The 17214-nt window shown below is 38.9% G+C and overlaps 1 protein-coding gene across 1 annotated transcript in view; it reads left to right on the top strand.

The window, feature by feature from the left end:
• ATP10A (ATPase phospholipid transporting 10A (putative)) overlaps positions 1-17214 on the top strand; it is a 510848-nt gene that overhangs the window by 359867 nt on the left and 133767 nt on the right. The window contains 2 exon segments of the mRNA XM_053705460.1: positions 6032-6356; positions 9303-9379. Coding sequence (XP_053561435.1) covers positions 6032-6356; positions 9303-9379 — 402 coding nt within the window.

Raw genomic sequence — 17214 nt, 5'->3', positions numbered from 1 at the left:
CTAGCTCATGGACTCTTGCTAATATGAAAGAAATGAATTTATCAGGTAAGTTCTTACATAAATTATGTTATTATATATGACATGGTTAAAAAAAAGAAATTTGAGGTTTAAACTCTCCATACATGCAAAAAAAAACATTTAAACAGTAGACTGCACCACCTTAACTATTCAGTCTTTGTGGCTATTTCAGCATTAAAAACTGTATCAGTCACAAGTAAAACCTGTCTGACAAAAATCTATGTTTCCCTCAATCAAAATAGCATTTTAGAATAGATCATTCCAGAATAGCTTATATTGATGATACTTTTACATCGATATAAAAGTTATGATATTCCAGAATAAACAATACCTATTGTGCATATGTGTATTGATTTTTAACCTCTTAAGGACATATGACGGATATTTTCCGTCATAAAACCATTGAGCAAACTGAAAGCTGTGTCCTTAAAGGGTTAAAGACACGTTATCTGAATGACTAATAAAATGTATGGGAGTTCTGAACCATGCTTTGTTCCAGGGAAAACTGAAACCTCAAACAGAGCTGCAGGATTGGGACACTTAAAGGGCCATAATACCCAAATGTTTAAACACTTGAAAGTGATGCAGCATAGCTGTAAAAAGCTGACTAGAAAATATCTCCTGAACATCTCTATGTAAAAAAGAAAGATATTTTACCTCAAAAGTTCCTCAGTAGCCACATCCCATTGTAAATGATTTCTAAGCAGCATTTTAGTGTGTCTGTCCTGGGACAGCTTAGGGGATGAGCCTCGTGAACTCTCATATTATTTCACCAATCAGGTAAAGGAAGCTTACTATGAAATCTCATGAGAGTTAAGTCAAATCTCATGAGATCATAGTAAGAGTTCATGACCTCAGCACTGCTGATGCTGATTGGCTGCTGTTCATTTCTTCATTTTTTATTTTTTTTTTACCTTCAGCTGGGAGCAGCTGAAGTATAACTTTTTACACAGAACTTACTCTGCTGAGCTGAGGAGATTGTGAGGTCAAATATCTTCCTTTTTTATATAGAGATGCTCAGGTGATATTTTCCTGTCAGCTTTTTACAGTTATACTGCATCAGTTTCAAGGGATTTAGCATATGAGTATTATGTCCCTTTAACTATGTTTTCATGGTTCAGGTATACACAATTAAACCGTTTCATAAACACAAACATATGGGTAGAGCTCTCACCCTCTTTTAAAATGATGCATGATGCACAACACTTCCCACTACACTATATTACATACAAGTTGCTTCTATTGCCAGATGACACCACTCTGCAGTCTTATACGGTCACCTGGAATAAAGAATTAGACACTGAGTTGCACTCAAAGACCTGGTTAAAATAGTTTCAAACTAGCAAATAGCCAAATAGTTTCTGCAAAAGTCCAGCAAATGCATTTCATGCTCTTGGGCAGAGGGTACCTCACACCCAATTAAAACTTACTGTATATCCACAATCCCGCAATAAGTGCAGGAGAGGATGTGGGGGTGAGAGTACCATGCTTCATATTTGGTGAGCTTGACCAAAATTGGATATATGTTGGTTGGAGGTTCTGGAGGCAATAAGCAAAATACTGGACACTCATTTCCTGTGCGAGCCAACTGCTCTTTTACATCATGCTCTAGAGACAACATAGCATTCAAACTTCCACTGATGCTATTTATGCTTAAATGGATATAAAACACATTTTATTTTACTCTTTTTATTGAGGAATAAGAAATACACATACAGTAGAGATTAAGTATAAAACATTCAAGAACTTGGCATTATACATAGTATTATCTTTGAAGTTTAAGCTTTACAAAACATAAGCCAGATATCCAATCCCTTTGTCTATATGTACAGTGTTCTGACAAAAAGCCTTTAGGGAAATTAAATACCATGAAAACAATGGTCACAGGTATGATGATAACACATAAAAAAAAAAACATAAGAGCTTGCGACAAAGGGAGTACTATTGAGTATTTCCAACTAGGGCAAAACAAATTCCTCTTTTTTTATATTAATAATACTAAAGAAAACAAAGCAATAAATATATAAATATAATAAATATAAGATTTGTCATTATATGATAAATTAAAGATGTAAATTCTAAAAGAGAAGGTCCTTTTATGCATAACCAGCACACAGCATATACTCTGAATGTGATGACTATCTATGAAAATATATGGTTATGACCAGCATATCAGATAGCTGAAGATTAAATATAAGAGGCTAAACATGAAAAAGGCATAAACTATGTTCAAAGATACAGAGGAGGTGAATGATTCGTTAGGTAACCTTAGAGTCCGCAGGAAAATAACAATAATCTATCATTTCTATAATATTAAATCAGACAATGCATTGCTATTCCAATAAAAATCTTAGGGAGCATGAAAATGCTTAATACAGGTAGCATAAGGCTAATCTGAGAATCTATTGAGGAATTTTCTATACTTTTGCAAAAAAGGATTAATAGAGTGTCCATAAAATAATGATTACTTGAAAAAAAAACAAAATCACTTGTCAAAAGATTAATCAAGTGGACTATTCCTATTATAATGAGACGTGAAAAGGAAACACATATTATATTTTTTGTTAACAGGTGTCACGGCGTGTAAAGCCCAGCTTTACTTATACACGAGTACATGATGCCTTAACCCAATATTATGCTAGGGCTGAAACATCTAAATTAGGCAGGTTGACACCAATGTAATGTGTTTCAAAGCAATGCCGTGCATAATACCAAAACATGAGATGGAAAGTGCAGCACACCAGCTTTGCAGAATACACTGAACCATGGTCACCCAATGGCAGTAGGTAAACAGGTCATCAACTGTCTCTTCCAGCAGATTTCTTCACTATGTATTAGTAGCTGAGCCATTGCTACAGATATTTGATGATTTTCTACTTCTTTATGCCATATATTAGCCGCATTTTTTTGCCCACACTGCTCCATGCTGTCTCCCATAGTATGTCTTCCATTGTAGCCTGTAGAGAGTCTAGTCGCTGCATCAATAGTTTATACAGGGGCGCCATCATAGATTCCATATTTTTACTACTGAAGGAGTTGTGCTACATGGTGCACCAAAGTTCTGCTCTATGTACATTACTTCACTGCAGCCATGAGATGATGATTCTTGATCCTGAGAAGATCCTGGGCACAAATTTTGCCAAGGCCAGTATGGATAGTGATTAAAAAAAGCCACTTCAAATTCTAAAAGTTAAAAAAAAAAAAAGCAGGAGCGGAACAGGTTAGTGTCCATGTTGGACGCCGCCCACCAGTAGTCATGTAACCCATTTTTTTTCTTTTATGATTCAGATACAGAATACACTTTTACACAACGCCCCAATTGACTTCTATTATCAATTTTGCTTCATTCACTTGCCATCTTTTATTGAAGGAGCAGCAATACACTAATGGGAGCTAGTTGAACACATTGGTAAGCCAATGATAAGAGATATATTTGTGTAGCCACCAATCAGCAAGCTCCTAGCTCTTAAACCTACCTAGGTATGTTTTTCATTCCTATTTTCTTCACATAGAAATTCTTTAAATTTGTATTGTTAAATAAAGATTTATATATATCTGAATGTTAGTGTTTATATATATATATATATATATATATATGTGTGTATATATATATATATATATATATATATATATATATAGTATATAAGTGTGTGTATATATATATATATATATATATATATATATATATATATATATACACAGGTATATGTATATACAGATATGTATAGTAATGTATTTATATTTACAATAAAAATAAAAAAAATCTTTATGTGAAGAACATTGGAATATATGTGTCAGGTTAGCGCTCGAGGGATAAGTGTTGAGTGTTTTTCTTCTGCGCTTTCCATTGACGTTAACATAGTTGGTATATCGCAAAGTCCTTTGGTTAACGTTTGTCAGGTTTCATTCGCGAGCAAATTTTACTTTAAACTTGTAATATGCGCGCTACTCAATGCTGTATAATGCTTACTACTAGAGAAGTTTGCACTCAAGCGAAAATGCTAAATATCACACCAATTGTAATATGTCCCTATATCTTTATACTTCACAATACTCTGCTGACTATATACAAGCTCATTGACATATTGAATTGTACAAGATTAACTTCAGCGATTAAATCAGCCTCATTTTTGTGCATAGTCATTCTGCATGTAGTCATTGACATATTTGCAAGCAATCGTATAGTAAATACTTTGTTGATAATAATTCTTTCAGTGCTAATTATATGCATTAATATACAGGGAGTGCAGAATTATTAGGCCAATTAGTATTTTGACCACATCATCCTCTTTATGCATGTTGTCTTACTCCAAGCTGTATAGGCTCGAAAGCCTACTACCAATTAAGCATATTAGGTGATGTGCATCTCTGTAATGAGAAGGGGTGTGGTCTAATGACATCAACACCCTATATCAGGTGTGCATAATTATTAGGCAACTTCCTTTCCTTTGGCAAAATGGGTCAAAAGAAGGACTTGACAGGCTCAGAAAAGTCAAAAATAGTGAGATATCTTGCAGAGGGATGCAGCACTCTTAAAATTGCAAAGCTTCTGAAGCGTGATCATCGAACAATCAAGCGTTTCATTCAAAATAGTCAACAGGGTCGCAAGAAGCGTGTGGAAAAACCAAGGCGCAAAATAACTGCCCATGAACTGAGAAAAGTCAAGCGTGCAGCTGCCAAGATGCCACTTGCCACCAGTTTGGCCATATTTCAGAGCTGCAACATCACTGGAGTGCCCAAAAGCACAAGGTGTGCAATACTCAGAGACATGGCCAAGGTAAGAAAGGCTGAAAGACGACCACCACTGAACAAGACACACAAGCTGAAACGTCAAGACTGGGCCAAGAAATATCTCAAGACTGATTTTTCTAAGGTTTTATGGACTGATGAAATGAGAGTGAGTCTTGATGGGCCCGTGGCTGGATTGGTAAAGGGCAGAGAGCTCCAGTCCGACTCAGACGCCATCAAGGTGGAGGTGGAGTACTGGTTTGGGCTGGTATCATCAAAGATGAGCTTGTGGGGCCTTTTCGGGTTGAGGATGGAGTCAAGCTCAACTCCCAGTCCTACTGCCAGTTTCTGGAAGACACCTTCTTCAAGCAGTGGTACAGGAAGAAGTCTGCATCCTTCAAGAAAAACATGATTTTCATGCAGGACAATGCTCCATCACACGCGTCCAAGTACTCCACAGCGTGGCTGGCAAGAAAGGGTATAAAAGAAGAAAATCTAATGACATGGCCTCCTTGTTCACCTGATCTGAACCCCATTGAGAACCTGTGGTCCATCATCAAATGTGAGATTTACAAGGAGGGAAAACAGTACACCTCTCTGAACAGTGTCTGGGAGGCTGTGGTTGCTGCTGCACGCAATGTTGATGGTGAACAGATCAAAACACTGACAGAATCCATGGATGGCAGGCTTTTGAGTGTCCTTGCAAAGAAAGGTGGCTATATTGGTCACTGATTTGTTTTTGAATGTCAGAAATGTATATTTGTGAATGTTGAGATGTTATATTGGTTTCACTGGTAAAAATAAATAATTGAAATGGGTATATATTTGTTTTTTGTTAAGTTGCCTAATAATTATGCACAGTAATAGTCACCTGCACACACAGATATCCCCCTAAAATAGCTAAAACTAAAAACAAACTAAAAACTACTTCCAAAAATATTCAGCTTTGATATTAATGAGTTTTTTGGGTTCATTGAGAACATGGTTGTTGTTCAATAATAAAATTAATCCTCAAAAATACAACTTGCCTAATAATTCTGCACTCCCTGTAATTATTTTTAAATAGATCTTTCCTTTTAGTGTTTGCTCATATTGTTCTTATGATAAGATCCAGCAAAATGTCAAAGAAAGAAAAAACTGCTGGTGAACAGTTTAAAATAAACAGCCATTGTGCATACAGCTATCTAGGAATTGTATTATTCATTTTTGTTTTATAATATATCAGTATATTTGTCTTATTTATATATTGAAGCAATGATTTATTTACTGATTTATTTTTCTCTAGGACGCCTGTGCTGCTTTGCTTGAACAGTGTTTGCACTATGTAGAAACCAAATTTTCCAGTGACCCAAAGGAGAACGCAGCTGGTCTTGGTATTGGTTTTGTCCAGAGAAAACTACAGTGTTTTTCAGCATCAAAGCAACCAAGTCTTGGCCTTGTAATTGATGGAAAGACATTAGCTTTTGCACTAGACACAAAACAGGCCGATAGATTTCTTGCACTTGCCAGACAGTGTCGCTCTGTCCTCTGCTGCCGCTCTACCCCTCTTCAGAAGAGTATGGTGGTTAAACTTGTCCGAGACAAGCTCAAAGCTATGACATTAGCTATAGGTAATTATTTATTTATGTTCATTTTGCATGTGAATTGTTACTCCTTTTCTAATGGATTTTTAAGCATGTAGTTTTATAACTAGCAAACCTTTAAAATTGCTGTGTGTTTTAACCCGGCCAATGGGTTAAACATTTAGTTAACATATCACTCGGGAGCCACAGAGAACTGCTGGTCCCAAATGAAAATGGCCGCTGACCCAATCAGCATTGTAAGTTGCACAACCCAACTGACTGGGTCAGCAGCAGCTTCTGCTCTGGACCAGCAGTGCTCTGTGGAAACTGCTACAGACCCATTTAGCTGGATCATGCAACTAACCATAATGATTGGGTCAGCAGCCATTTCCATTCAAGAGCAGCAGTTCTCTGTGACTCTTAAACAATACTTTGGCTATGTGTTTAACACTTTTGAGAGTTTTAAATATATAACTTTACAGGGTTACTGGTTTTAAAATGACATGCTGTATCAAATTTGAACATGTACTTTTTATATATACTGTATATATATAAAACTATAATGACCTTTTAAGCAACTTTCCAAATTACTTCTGTTATCAAATTTTCTTCATCTTCTTGGTAACCTTTGTTGAAAAGCAAAAAGATAAGCTTAGGAGCGTGCACTATCTGCAGCAATATATGACATTAGTTTTGCAAGAATGTTATACAATAGCACTAGATGACAATACTATTTCCTGACATGTACTGCTCCAGACATGTGCACAATACCTATATAGATATCTCTTCAACAAAGAATATCTTGAATACAAAGCAAATTTGATATTAGAAGTACATTCGAGCATTTTTAAAATTGCCTGCTCTTTTTGAACCATGATTGTTAATTTTGCATTACTGAACCTATCTTGCTATAATTTAGAAATTAGCATTTAGAGTCAACAGAAACTCAGTTTTAAATTTACATGGATTGTAAATTTTAGAAGGGCACAGATATGTGATATAGTCATCACAGATATTTATTTCTGCAATCTCTACATCTATTTAATGCAGCATATGGTAACCTCAGTCATCAGAAATAATGTGACACAAGGCTTAGTGAAGGTGACATTAACCTTATAAAGTAGTAGAATTCAATTAGCAATCAAAGCACAGAATACTTATCAACTAATCAGTGGCTAAACACTCATATCTAAACTTTAATATGTCATTTGAAGTGCACAGTGGTGCTGTTGCTTTTTGTCTGTTAAAAATAAATTTTCTATAATAATGTGCTAAAACTAAAAAAAAAAAAAGCAAGGTATTGAAATTAGCTTGGGGTATTTATGCATGTCACAGGAACTACAAAATACATTTAATTTGACAACACAATCATGAAGTAATTCATCTTATAAACACCAATGTATCTAAGATTTAATAAAAAGCCACTTGCTAATTATTTCCGAAACTTTGACCCTCTTTGGAGAGCAGAGCTTATGCACATCATCTTTTTTTTTTTTCTTCCTCTGCAACAAAAAATACCTAGGGCCTGATATTAAAAACCTCGCCGGTATGGAGAGAAATCACACAAAATCTTTGTGATTTTTTTTTTAGACCCTGTATTGTAATGTAGGAGTTTCACACAAAAAAACACTACATAGCAGCAGAAACATTTCTCGAGATAAAATTTGTGTTTCTAAATTATTTTAAGGGCCTCACTGTACCAATAAGACTTCTTGGCTGATTTCACCTGCGCTGTGAGGGTTAGAATATCTGGTGAGATTTAAAGGTTCATTGAATTCACAAATAATTAACATGTCATGTTTAATTAATTCAACTTCATTAAATGAGTAGTTCAAGTTTTGAAATTCTTAAAATTTGCAGTATGGGGTTGACAGAATATTTTTTAAATCTTTTTGTATTGATGATGCAAAGAACAGATAAAATAACATACAGGTGTAAATATAAACAATTATGGAAAAAGAGGGAAAGGAAAATACAAAGTTATATATTTAACTTGCATGCAATCCCAGATTTCCCCTCTTATTACATCTATAGAGGACATTCTTTGTCCCCTAAGTCAAAATGGTCTTAATAAAGGGGGGGGGGGGGGTTAAAGAAAAAGGCCACTTTTAGACACTTTACTACTTACTGAGTCAGAAGTACAACATGAAAAACAAAAGTAAGCATCCAAATATTAAAGGGTAAATGTTAAGGTCTCTCCTGGACCTGTTATTTATATTTACTAGGAATAAGAAAAATAACAAACAAAAAAACATAATTCTGCATAACTTTAAAAATATATTGTACAGCCTTTTATGAAGAAAATGGGATAGGAAGAGAAATCTAAAGGTGTCAGTGTAACTGAAAAGGGTGTGGAGTTAAAAAGGGACCACAAAAAGATAAACACTAGGCACTATTTTGATGGGTTTATTATTGCTGTTAGAATGACTGACTGAAACACACAAAAAATACTCAGAGCCAACTTGAACTGGACTTGCCAAACCGTTCTAATTAATGGAACATAATAGATGTAAGTTGTGTGAGACAGGGCTGATTACAAGATAAGGCAGGAGATCAGGATATAGTAATTGGGGTATTTTAATGTTATAAACAAAGAACTCCTTAACCTAAGGTACATTAAGTGACTTGCTGACTGTGCAAATCTGTACTCAAATGTGACTCACAGCACCAGCCGCAAGGCACAATGAGTTATAAGGGGGAACTATAGCTATGATTGATAACCAGGTTAAGGAGGGGGGGGGGGGTAATGAACCCATTAGTGTTCAAGTGATCGAGTTTACTTTTAACTTGTAATACACTCGTGATAAACCCCTTATCGCTCGTTAGCAAACGTTTGCGCTCTAAGGAGTCAATTTATTAAAGTCTGGCGGACTTGATATGCTGTAGCGTAAAATGTTTTAAAATGGATAATTGTATTTTTTATTTTATTTTCTTCATATGCAAATGAAAAATAGAATCTGTAATATACATATAAAAATATATATTTGTTTCTAGGGGATGGCACCAATGATGTCAGCATGATTCAAGTTGCAGATGTTGGTGTTGGAATCTCTGGCCAGGAAGGAATGCAGGTCTGGTGTTTTGCAATTTATACCTTGTATGATGATATAAAAAAAAAATTTTAAATTTTTAAGCTAATGCTTTCTCTCTTAACCTGTGAACCAGGCACAATAGAATAGTATAAGCTTATTTAGTTTGTAGGATAGCCTTATGCATATTCCCAGGCTTTCTTGAAGCCCCCCTCCCACAGTGTTTCTCATAACCATCTCTAATGGAAGTTTATTCCATGAATCAACCACCCTTTCTGTGAAGAAGTGCTTACATAAATTTCTCCTGAACCAAGTAACCTTCAACTTAAAGGGCCACTGTAAGTAAATATTTTCTATGTCTGTTACTAACTAACTACCCCAAATACGCTTTTTATCAATAGCATTTCATTAACATATCTCTACCGTATAGCAGAAATCTTGTCTGCAAATTTAATTGTTTTCCAAACCCACTCCGTGGGTATCCTTTGCTCTGTACCAATCCGTTTACAATACCTAGGTTTCAAAATGGCGCTTTAAACACAAAGTTATTGGTTAAAGTATTTTGAACATGCAGTGCTGAAAATAGTGGGCAGGATAACGTGACATCATCGGCGAATAAAAGATATAACTTTTAGAACGTTATGAAACTTTGTTTTGGAGAAAATATAGTTCACTAGGTTTTAATTAATGTTTATTAACTTTAATATGTTAGTTGTTTAGCTTAAAAATTATAACAGAAAGTAATCCTTTAAGATCATGACCCCTTGTTTTGGAATTACTTTTTTTGTGAAAAACACAGCCTCAGTTATTAGTAAGCCCCTTAATGTAATTGAATGTTTCTATCATGTGACCTCTTTACCTTCTCTCCTCTAAGCTTTCACAGCTATACATATTTAGGTAATTGAGGGTTCCCTAGTACATTTTGTAAGATTATGTACCATTTTAGTAGCCCTACTTTTAACAGATTCCAGTTTATTTCTACACTTTTAGAAATATGACCTTCAGAACAGCACAATACTCAAGATAAGGCCTAGCTAGTGATCTGTAAAGTAGCATAAGAACCTTACTATTTCTGCTACAAATACATCTACCTATACGAACAGGTATTTCTGCAATACTACATTATTTACCACATTTCATATCATCTGAAATAATAATTCCCAAGTCCCATTCCTCTTTTCTAACAGTTGTTAAAGTATGATTAAAGTCTGTAATTAACCTTTGGATTTTTCTTTCCTAAATGCATAATTTCCATCTAAAGGGGAGGAGAGTTCACGGCTTCATTCATTACTGTTGGGAATTAAGAACCTGGCCACCAGGAGTAGGCAAAGACACCCAAGCCAAAGGCTTAAATACCTCCGCCACTACCCTCATCCCCCAGTCATTCTTTGCATTTCGTCACAGGAGGATGGCAGAGAAGTGCCGAAGATCGGAGTAGTCTCTTATGGAGGGTAGTACTCTTCGCATTGGGACTGGAGTTTTAAGTAGTCCTGTCAGCCTTTCTGTGAGAGCCTGGGCGAAAGTTAGAGTCCGGAGATGCAGGGAGAATCTTTCTGCGAAACCATCCAGACTCATATTAACAGCTCCACAAGCAATCAGCATTGACCACTTTCGCTGCCTGCTTTCTGCACTCAAGTCCAGGTCAGGAGCGAGGCTATTAACCTGTCACACTAAAAGGGCTGTGTTCCTGTTCCACAGTGTAGATTCTGGTAAGATCATTTCATTTTTTTATTACATAATGATAACACGGAAGACAGGGTCACAGTGTGACGCCTTTTATATTTATAGAATCAAGGGTTAATATTCCTAGAAAGGGGATTATTGAACAGGGGGGGGGGGGGTTATACATGATTTCTCTTGCAAGGTGTATCCAGTCCACGGATTCATCCTTTACTTGTGGGATATTCTCATTCCCTACAGGGAATATAGCTCCCCCTCTAGCTCCACCCCCCAGTCATTCTCTTTGCCGGCTCTAAGCACTAGGGTCTCTTTCGGGAGGGTAAAGTGAATGTGGTGTTAGAATTGTAATTTTATTATCTTCAATCAAAAGTTTATTTTAAATGGTACCGGTTTGTACTATTTACTCTCTAGCAGAAAAGTGATGAAGATTTCTGCTGAGAGGAAAATGATTTTAGCATGTTGTAACTAAAATTCACTGCTGTTCCCACACAGGACTGAGGAGTACCAGAAAACTTCAGTTGGGGGGAACAGTTTGCAGGGTGATCTGCAATAAGGTATGTTCAGTCATTTATTTCTAGACAAGACTGAGATAATGCTTGAATAGACTGACAATATCCCCATGAGGGGAGGGTAAGCTATATTCACAGACTTAGTAAGGAATTGAATGCTTACATAATAGGGCTAATATACTGGTTGACACTTATGCAGGGCAATCGATTGTTTAGCTAAGGAAAAATCGTTTTGCAAGCCCTTTTGGGTTCTTTCTGGGGTTATTACCCACATGGCTGTTTTTTAGTCACTTAGGAGTGATTTAGTAGGCCTCACAGCTCCGGAGTAGAGTGGGAGGGGCCTAATTTCACGCCTCAGATGCGCACTTAGAATTGCAGAGAAGTTCATGCTGCTTCACATGGTCCAAATCTAGTTTCTCTAGGTCTGACTGCTTGGAGATTGAACGCTTAGTTCTATCAAAGCGTGGGTTCTCTGAGTCGGTTATAGATTCTCTGATTCAGGCTAGAAAGCCTGTCACCAGGAAAATCTACCATAAGATATGGCGGAAATATCTTTGTTGGTGTGAATCCAAGGGTTACTCATGGAGTAAGATTAGGATTCCCAGGATATTGTCCTTTCTACAAGAAGGATTGGAGAAAGGATTGTCAGCTAGTTCCTTAAAGGGACAAATATCTGCTTTGTCTATCCTGTTACACACGCGTCTGGAAGAGGTACCAGATGTTCAAGCGTTTGCTGAGGCTTTAGTCAGAATCAAGCCTGTTTATAAACCTGTGGCTCCGCCATGGAGTTTGAATCTAGTTCTTTCAGTTCTTAAAGGGGTTCCGTTTGAACCTTTACATTCCATAGACATTAAATTGTTATCTTGGAAAGTTTTGTTTTTGGTAGCTATCTGTTCTGCTCAAAGAGTTTCAGAATTATCTGCCTTACAGTGTGATTCACCTTACCTGGTGTTCCACGCAGATAAGGTAGTTTTGCGTACCAAGCCTGGTTTTCTTCCTAAAGTTGTTTCTAACTAGAATATTAACCAGGAAATAGTTGTTACTTCTCTGTGTCCTAATCCATCTTCGAAGAAGGAACGTCTTTTACACAATCTTGATGTAGTTTGTGCTTTAAAGTTCTATTTACAAGCAACTAAGGATTTCAGACAAACATCTTCCTTGTTTGTTATCTCTTCTGGTAAGAGGAGAGGTCAGAAAGCGACTGCTACCTCTCTTTCCTTTTGGCTGAAAAGCATCATCCGTTTGGCCTATGAGACTGCTGGCCAGCAGCCTCCTGAAAGAATTGCTGCTCATTCTACCAGAGCAGTGGCTTCCACATGGGCTTTCAAAAATGAGGCTTCTGTTGAACAGATTTGTAAGGCAGCGACTTGGTCTTCACTGCATACTTTTGCCAAATTTTACAAATTCGATACTTTTGCTTCTTCGGAGGCTATTTTTGGGAGAAAGGTTTTGCAAGCAGTGGTGCCTTCCGTTTAAGGTACCTGTCTTGTTCCCTCCCTTCATCCGTGTCCTAAAGCTTTGGTATTGGTATCCCACAAGTAAAGGATGAATCCGTGGACTGGATACACCTTGCAAGAGAAAACAGAATTTATGCTTACCTGATAAATTACTTTCTCTTGCGGTGTATCCAGTCCACGGCCGGCCCTGGCATTTAAGTCAGGTAAAAATTTTTTTGTTTAAACTACAGTCACCACTGCACCCTATGGTTTCTCCTTTTTCTTCCTAACCTTCGGTCGAATGACTGGGGGGTGGAGCTAGAGGGGGAGCTATATGGACAGCTCTGCTGTGTGCTCTCTTTGCCACTTCCTGTAGGGAATGAGAATATCCCACAAGTAAAGGATGAATCCGTGGACTGCATACACCGCAAGAGAAAGTAATTTATCAGGTAAGCATAAATTCTGTTATTGTTTATTGTGTCATTGCTGTCTTATGTGTGAGATGAGGCTCTGGCAATGTGTGGAACATTCAGGTGACTTACAGGAGTATGGCGCTGCCTTTTTTTTGTCGTGTTTTCTCCTTAGGCAGGGGCGGTACTGCTGGGCATTCCATGTGACCAGTTTCAGCTATATATCTTCCTCTATTGATCAGCGGTGCAAGAGACTAAACGGTTTCTGTAGTCCGGGCCATAGGAGGTGGTGAGTGCCCCAGCCATTGGAGGTTATAAAGGTGCCTATTTATTAAGTTAATCTAGTCCTTAATAACAGGCCAAGCTAAGGAGGACTCTGACGCGTTAGAGGGCTCGCCCTCTTTAACTAGGTCTCATTCCTGTGTTTATTGTGAGGAGGTTCTGGTAGATCAGCCTGCTCAACTTTGTTCCACATGCCTTGATAAAGTTACAACATCTAAGAGCAAACTGATGTCTTGTACTACTGAGCTGTCCACCTCTGAGGGGGTCCCTATCCCGTGAGGTGTGTTCCCTGCATCTATCTCCTATTGCACATGCAGCGCCCCAGGGTCCAACCATTACTCCTGCGGGAGAGATTTGTTGGCCGTCAGATTTTGCGGATCAACTTTAAACGGCGGTATCGAAAGTGATCCATGCCTTACCACGCTCTGCTAAGCGCAAGCGTAGGGCGTATCATGGCGGCCCGGCCCAGGGGTTGTCTACGCCTGTGGAAATTTCTGAGGCGTTATACGATGGCGAGGCCCACTCAGACTCTTCGGAGGAGGCCCCTTCTGGGTCAGAGTCCATGTCATCTAAACCTACAGCTGCGGAGGAGCCTGACTTTAGGTTTAGGATGGAAAATCTGCGCTTTTTGCTGAAACAAGTGCTTGCTACTCTGGAAGTTCCGAAACCGAAACTTCCAGAAGAGCCTGCAATTCCTAAGCTTGATAAGGTATATGAGGACTGTGTGGTGCCTCAGGCCTTCCCGGTTCCTGTTAAGATGGCAAATATTAAGAATGAATGGGCGCCATTAGGTTCTTCCTTTTCCCCTTCTTCCTTTAAGAAACTGTTCCCCGTCCCGGACTCTCAGCTGGAGCTGTGGGGTACTGTCCCTAAGGTGGATGGTGCTATCTCCACGCTCGCAAAGCGGACAACTATTCCCCTCGAGGATAGTTCGTCATTTAAAGAGCCCATGGATAAAAAGTTTGAAAACATGTTAAGGAAAATGTTTCAACACACAGGGTTTGTTTTTCAGCCGGTGTGAATCCCTGTGTGAAATTGTCGAGGGGGAGATTTCCATCGAAGAGATACAGGATAAAATTGAGGCGCTGAAGATTGCCAATTCTTTTATATGTGATGCCAATATGCAAATTATTCGCCTGATTGCTAAGTGTCAGGTTTTTCCATTTTAGTTTGTGGCTAAAGTCTTGGTCTGCGGACATGAGACTGTTGTCCCTGTTTTTTCAAGGAAAGATTTTGTTCAGTCCAGGATTGGATTCGATAATATCCACGGTAACGGGAGGCAAGGGAGCTTTTCTACCGCAGGATAAGAAGGCTAAGCTTAAAGTATCTACTTTTCGCCCCTTTTGTGCGGACAAGGCCCAGCGCCAGCAGCCCACCGCGAAAACAGACCAGTCCAAGGGAATTTAGAAACCAGCTCATTCTTGGAACAAGTCTAAGCAGAGCAAGTAGCCAGCCAAGACAAAATTGGCATGAAGGGGCAGCTCCCGACCAGTCTCTGGACCAAGTAGGGGGCAGATTATCTCTTTTCTCAGAAGCCTGGTTGCAGGACTTCCAGGATCCTTGGGTTCTGGACGTTGTTGTCCAGGGTTACAGTATAGGGTTCAGATCCCATCCGCCCAGGGACAGGTTCCTCCTATCAAACCTGTCTTCAAGACCAGAAAAGTGAAAAGCATTTCTAGATTGTGTGAGAGATTTCTCCTCTCTAGGTGTTATCGTACCAGTACCCCAAACAGAAAGGGGTCTAGGGTACTATTCAAATCTTTTTGTGGTTCCAAACAAGAAGGGCACGTTCAGCACGATTCTGGACCTAAAGTGTTTAAACAAGTTTCTGAGTGTTCCATCGTACAAAATGGAAACAATCAGATCTATTCTGCCTCTAGTTCAAGAGGGACAGTTCATGACAACCATAGACTTCATGTGTTAATCTACAGGGACCACTTCAAGTTCCTGAGATTTGCGTTTCTGGACCCAGAGAGTCTTCACAAAGGTTCTGGGGGTGCTACTTGCGGTGGCCAAAAGCATTGCTGTGGCGCTCTTTCTGGACGGCATCCTAGTCCAGGCGCCGTCGCTCAGTCTCGCAGAGGATCCTTCGAGGGCTCTTCTTTTAATCCAATCTCACGGTTGGAAGATCAACTCGGGAAAAAGTTCCCTGGTTCCCAGCAACAGGGTGGAGTTCCTGGGCACGATAATAGACTCTCTGTCCATGAAAATATTTCTCACAGACCATTGACGCAGGAAGATTGTGTCCTCTTGTCTTACCCTTCAGTCCTCCTCAAGCCCCTCAGTGGCTCAGTGTATGGAGGTGATCGGACTCATGGTTTCCAGCATAGACGTAATTCCATTCGCCAGGTTCCATCTCAGACCATCAATTGTGCATGTTGAGACAGTGGAACGGCGATCATTCAGATATATCACAGCAGATATCCATGGACGCTCGGAGTTGGATCTCCCTCTCTTGGTGGATCCGTCCGGAGCAACTGTCCATGGGGACATCCTTTTTGAGACCGTCCTGGGAGATTGTGACCACGGATGTGAGTCTAAATAAGCAAAAGGTAGGGAACAGCAGCCAAAACAATTATGCACAGGAGTCGGGAAGCAGCCACCTCATCCACATCAAATGAAACTCCAAAAGAAAGGGTGCTCCAGCCTTTGCAGTTTAAAGTAAAATGACCTTTATTGTGCCATGGTCCACTTACTTCTGGATTCTGTCTTATTATGATTGTTTTTGATAATGCAAATCTAGCTTCCAATTTTTCAATTATATGCATATGGACAATGTATGTTTTAACTGGTGCCTTTTTGAAATTTTGTCAATACACATTGTACGCAGTGCTTGCTTAAGATAAGAAATACCATCTTTGAATGTTATAAAAATTGTCAGCATTAGATGTGGCTGTTGTACAATTGTTTTACACCTGTTTACTTGTATAAAGGCAGTCTCTCTGCATACACAGATAGACATGACTAAGGACCTAATGTAGGTCTGAAATGTTGTTTGTTTTGTGGACCATGGCACAATAAAGGTCATTTTACTTTAAACTGCAAAGGCTGGAGCACCCTTTCTTTTGGAGTTTCAATGGACGTGAGTCTGGCAGGATGTGGAGCTGTTTGGGGTGCCAGGATGTCACAAGGAAAAAGGTCCCGGGAAGAGTCTCTCCTTACGATAAATATTCTGGAACTCTGAGCAATCCACAATGCTCTAAAGGCATGGCCTCTTCTGGGGTCGTTCAGCTTCATCAGATTCCAGACTGACAACATTACCTCTGTGGCTTACATCAACCATCAGAGGTTAAGAGGAGCTCCCTAGCTATGAGGGAGGTATCTCTGATCTTGGAATGGTTGGAGTCCCACAGCTGCTCGCTCTCAGCTATTCACATTCCAGGTGTGGACAACTGGGAAGCAGTGTTTGCGGAGATTTGTCTCAGGTGGGAAACGCCGGATATAGATCTCATGGCATCCAATTGCAAGCTACCTCAATACGGGTCGAGGGATCCCCAGGCAGAGCTGATAGATGCCTTAGTGGTGCCTTCAGGATTCAACCTAGCTTACATTTTTCCACC

Source organism: Bombina bombina, chromosome 3 (genome assembly GCF_027579735.1).
Source record: "Bombina bombina isolate aBomBom1 chromosome 3, aBomBom1.pri, whole genome shotgun sequence".
NCBI classification, from domain to species: domain Eukaryota; kingdom Metazoa; phylum Chordata; class Amphibia; order Anura; family Bombinatoridae; genus Bombina; species Bombina bombina.
Note: the sequence above shows the minus strand (reverse complement) of the source record. Positions and strands in the feature narration are given on the sequence as shown.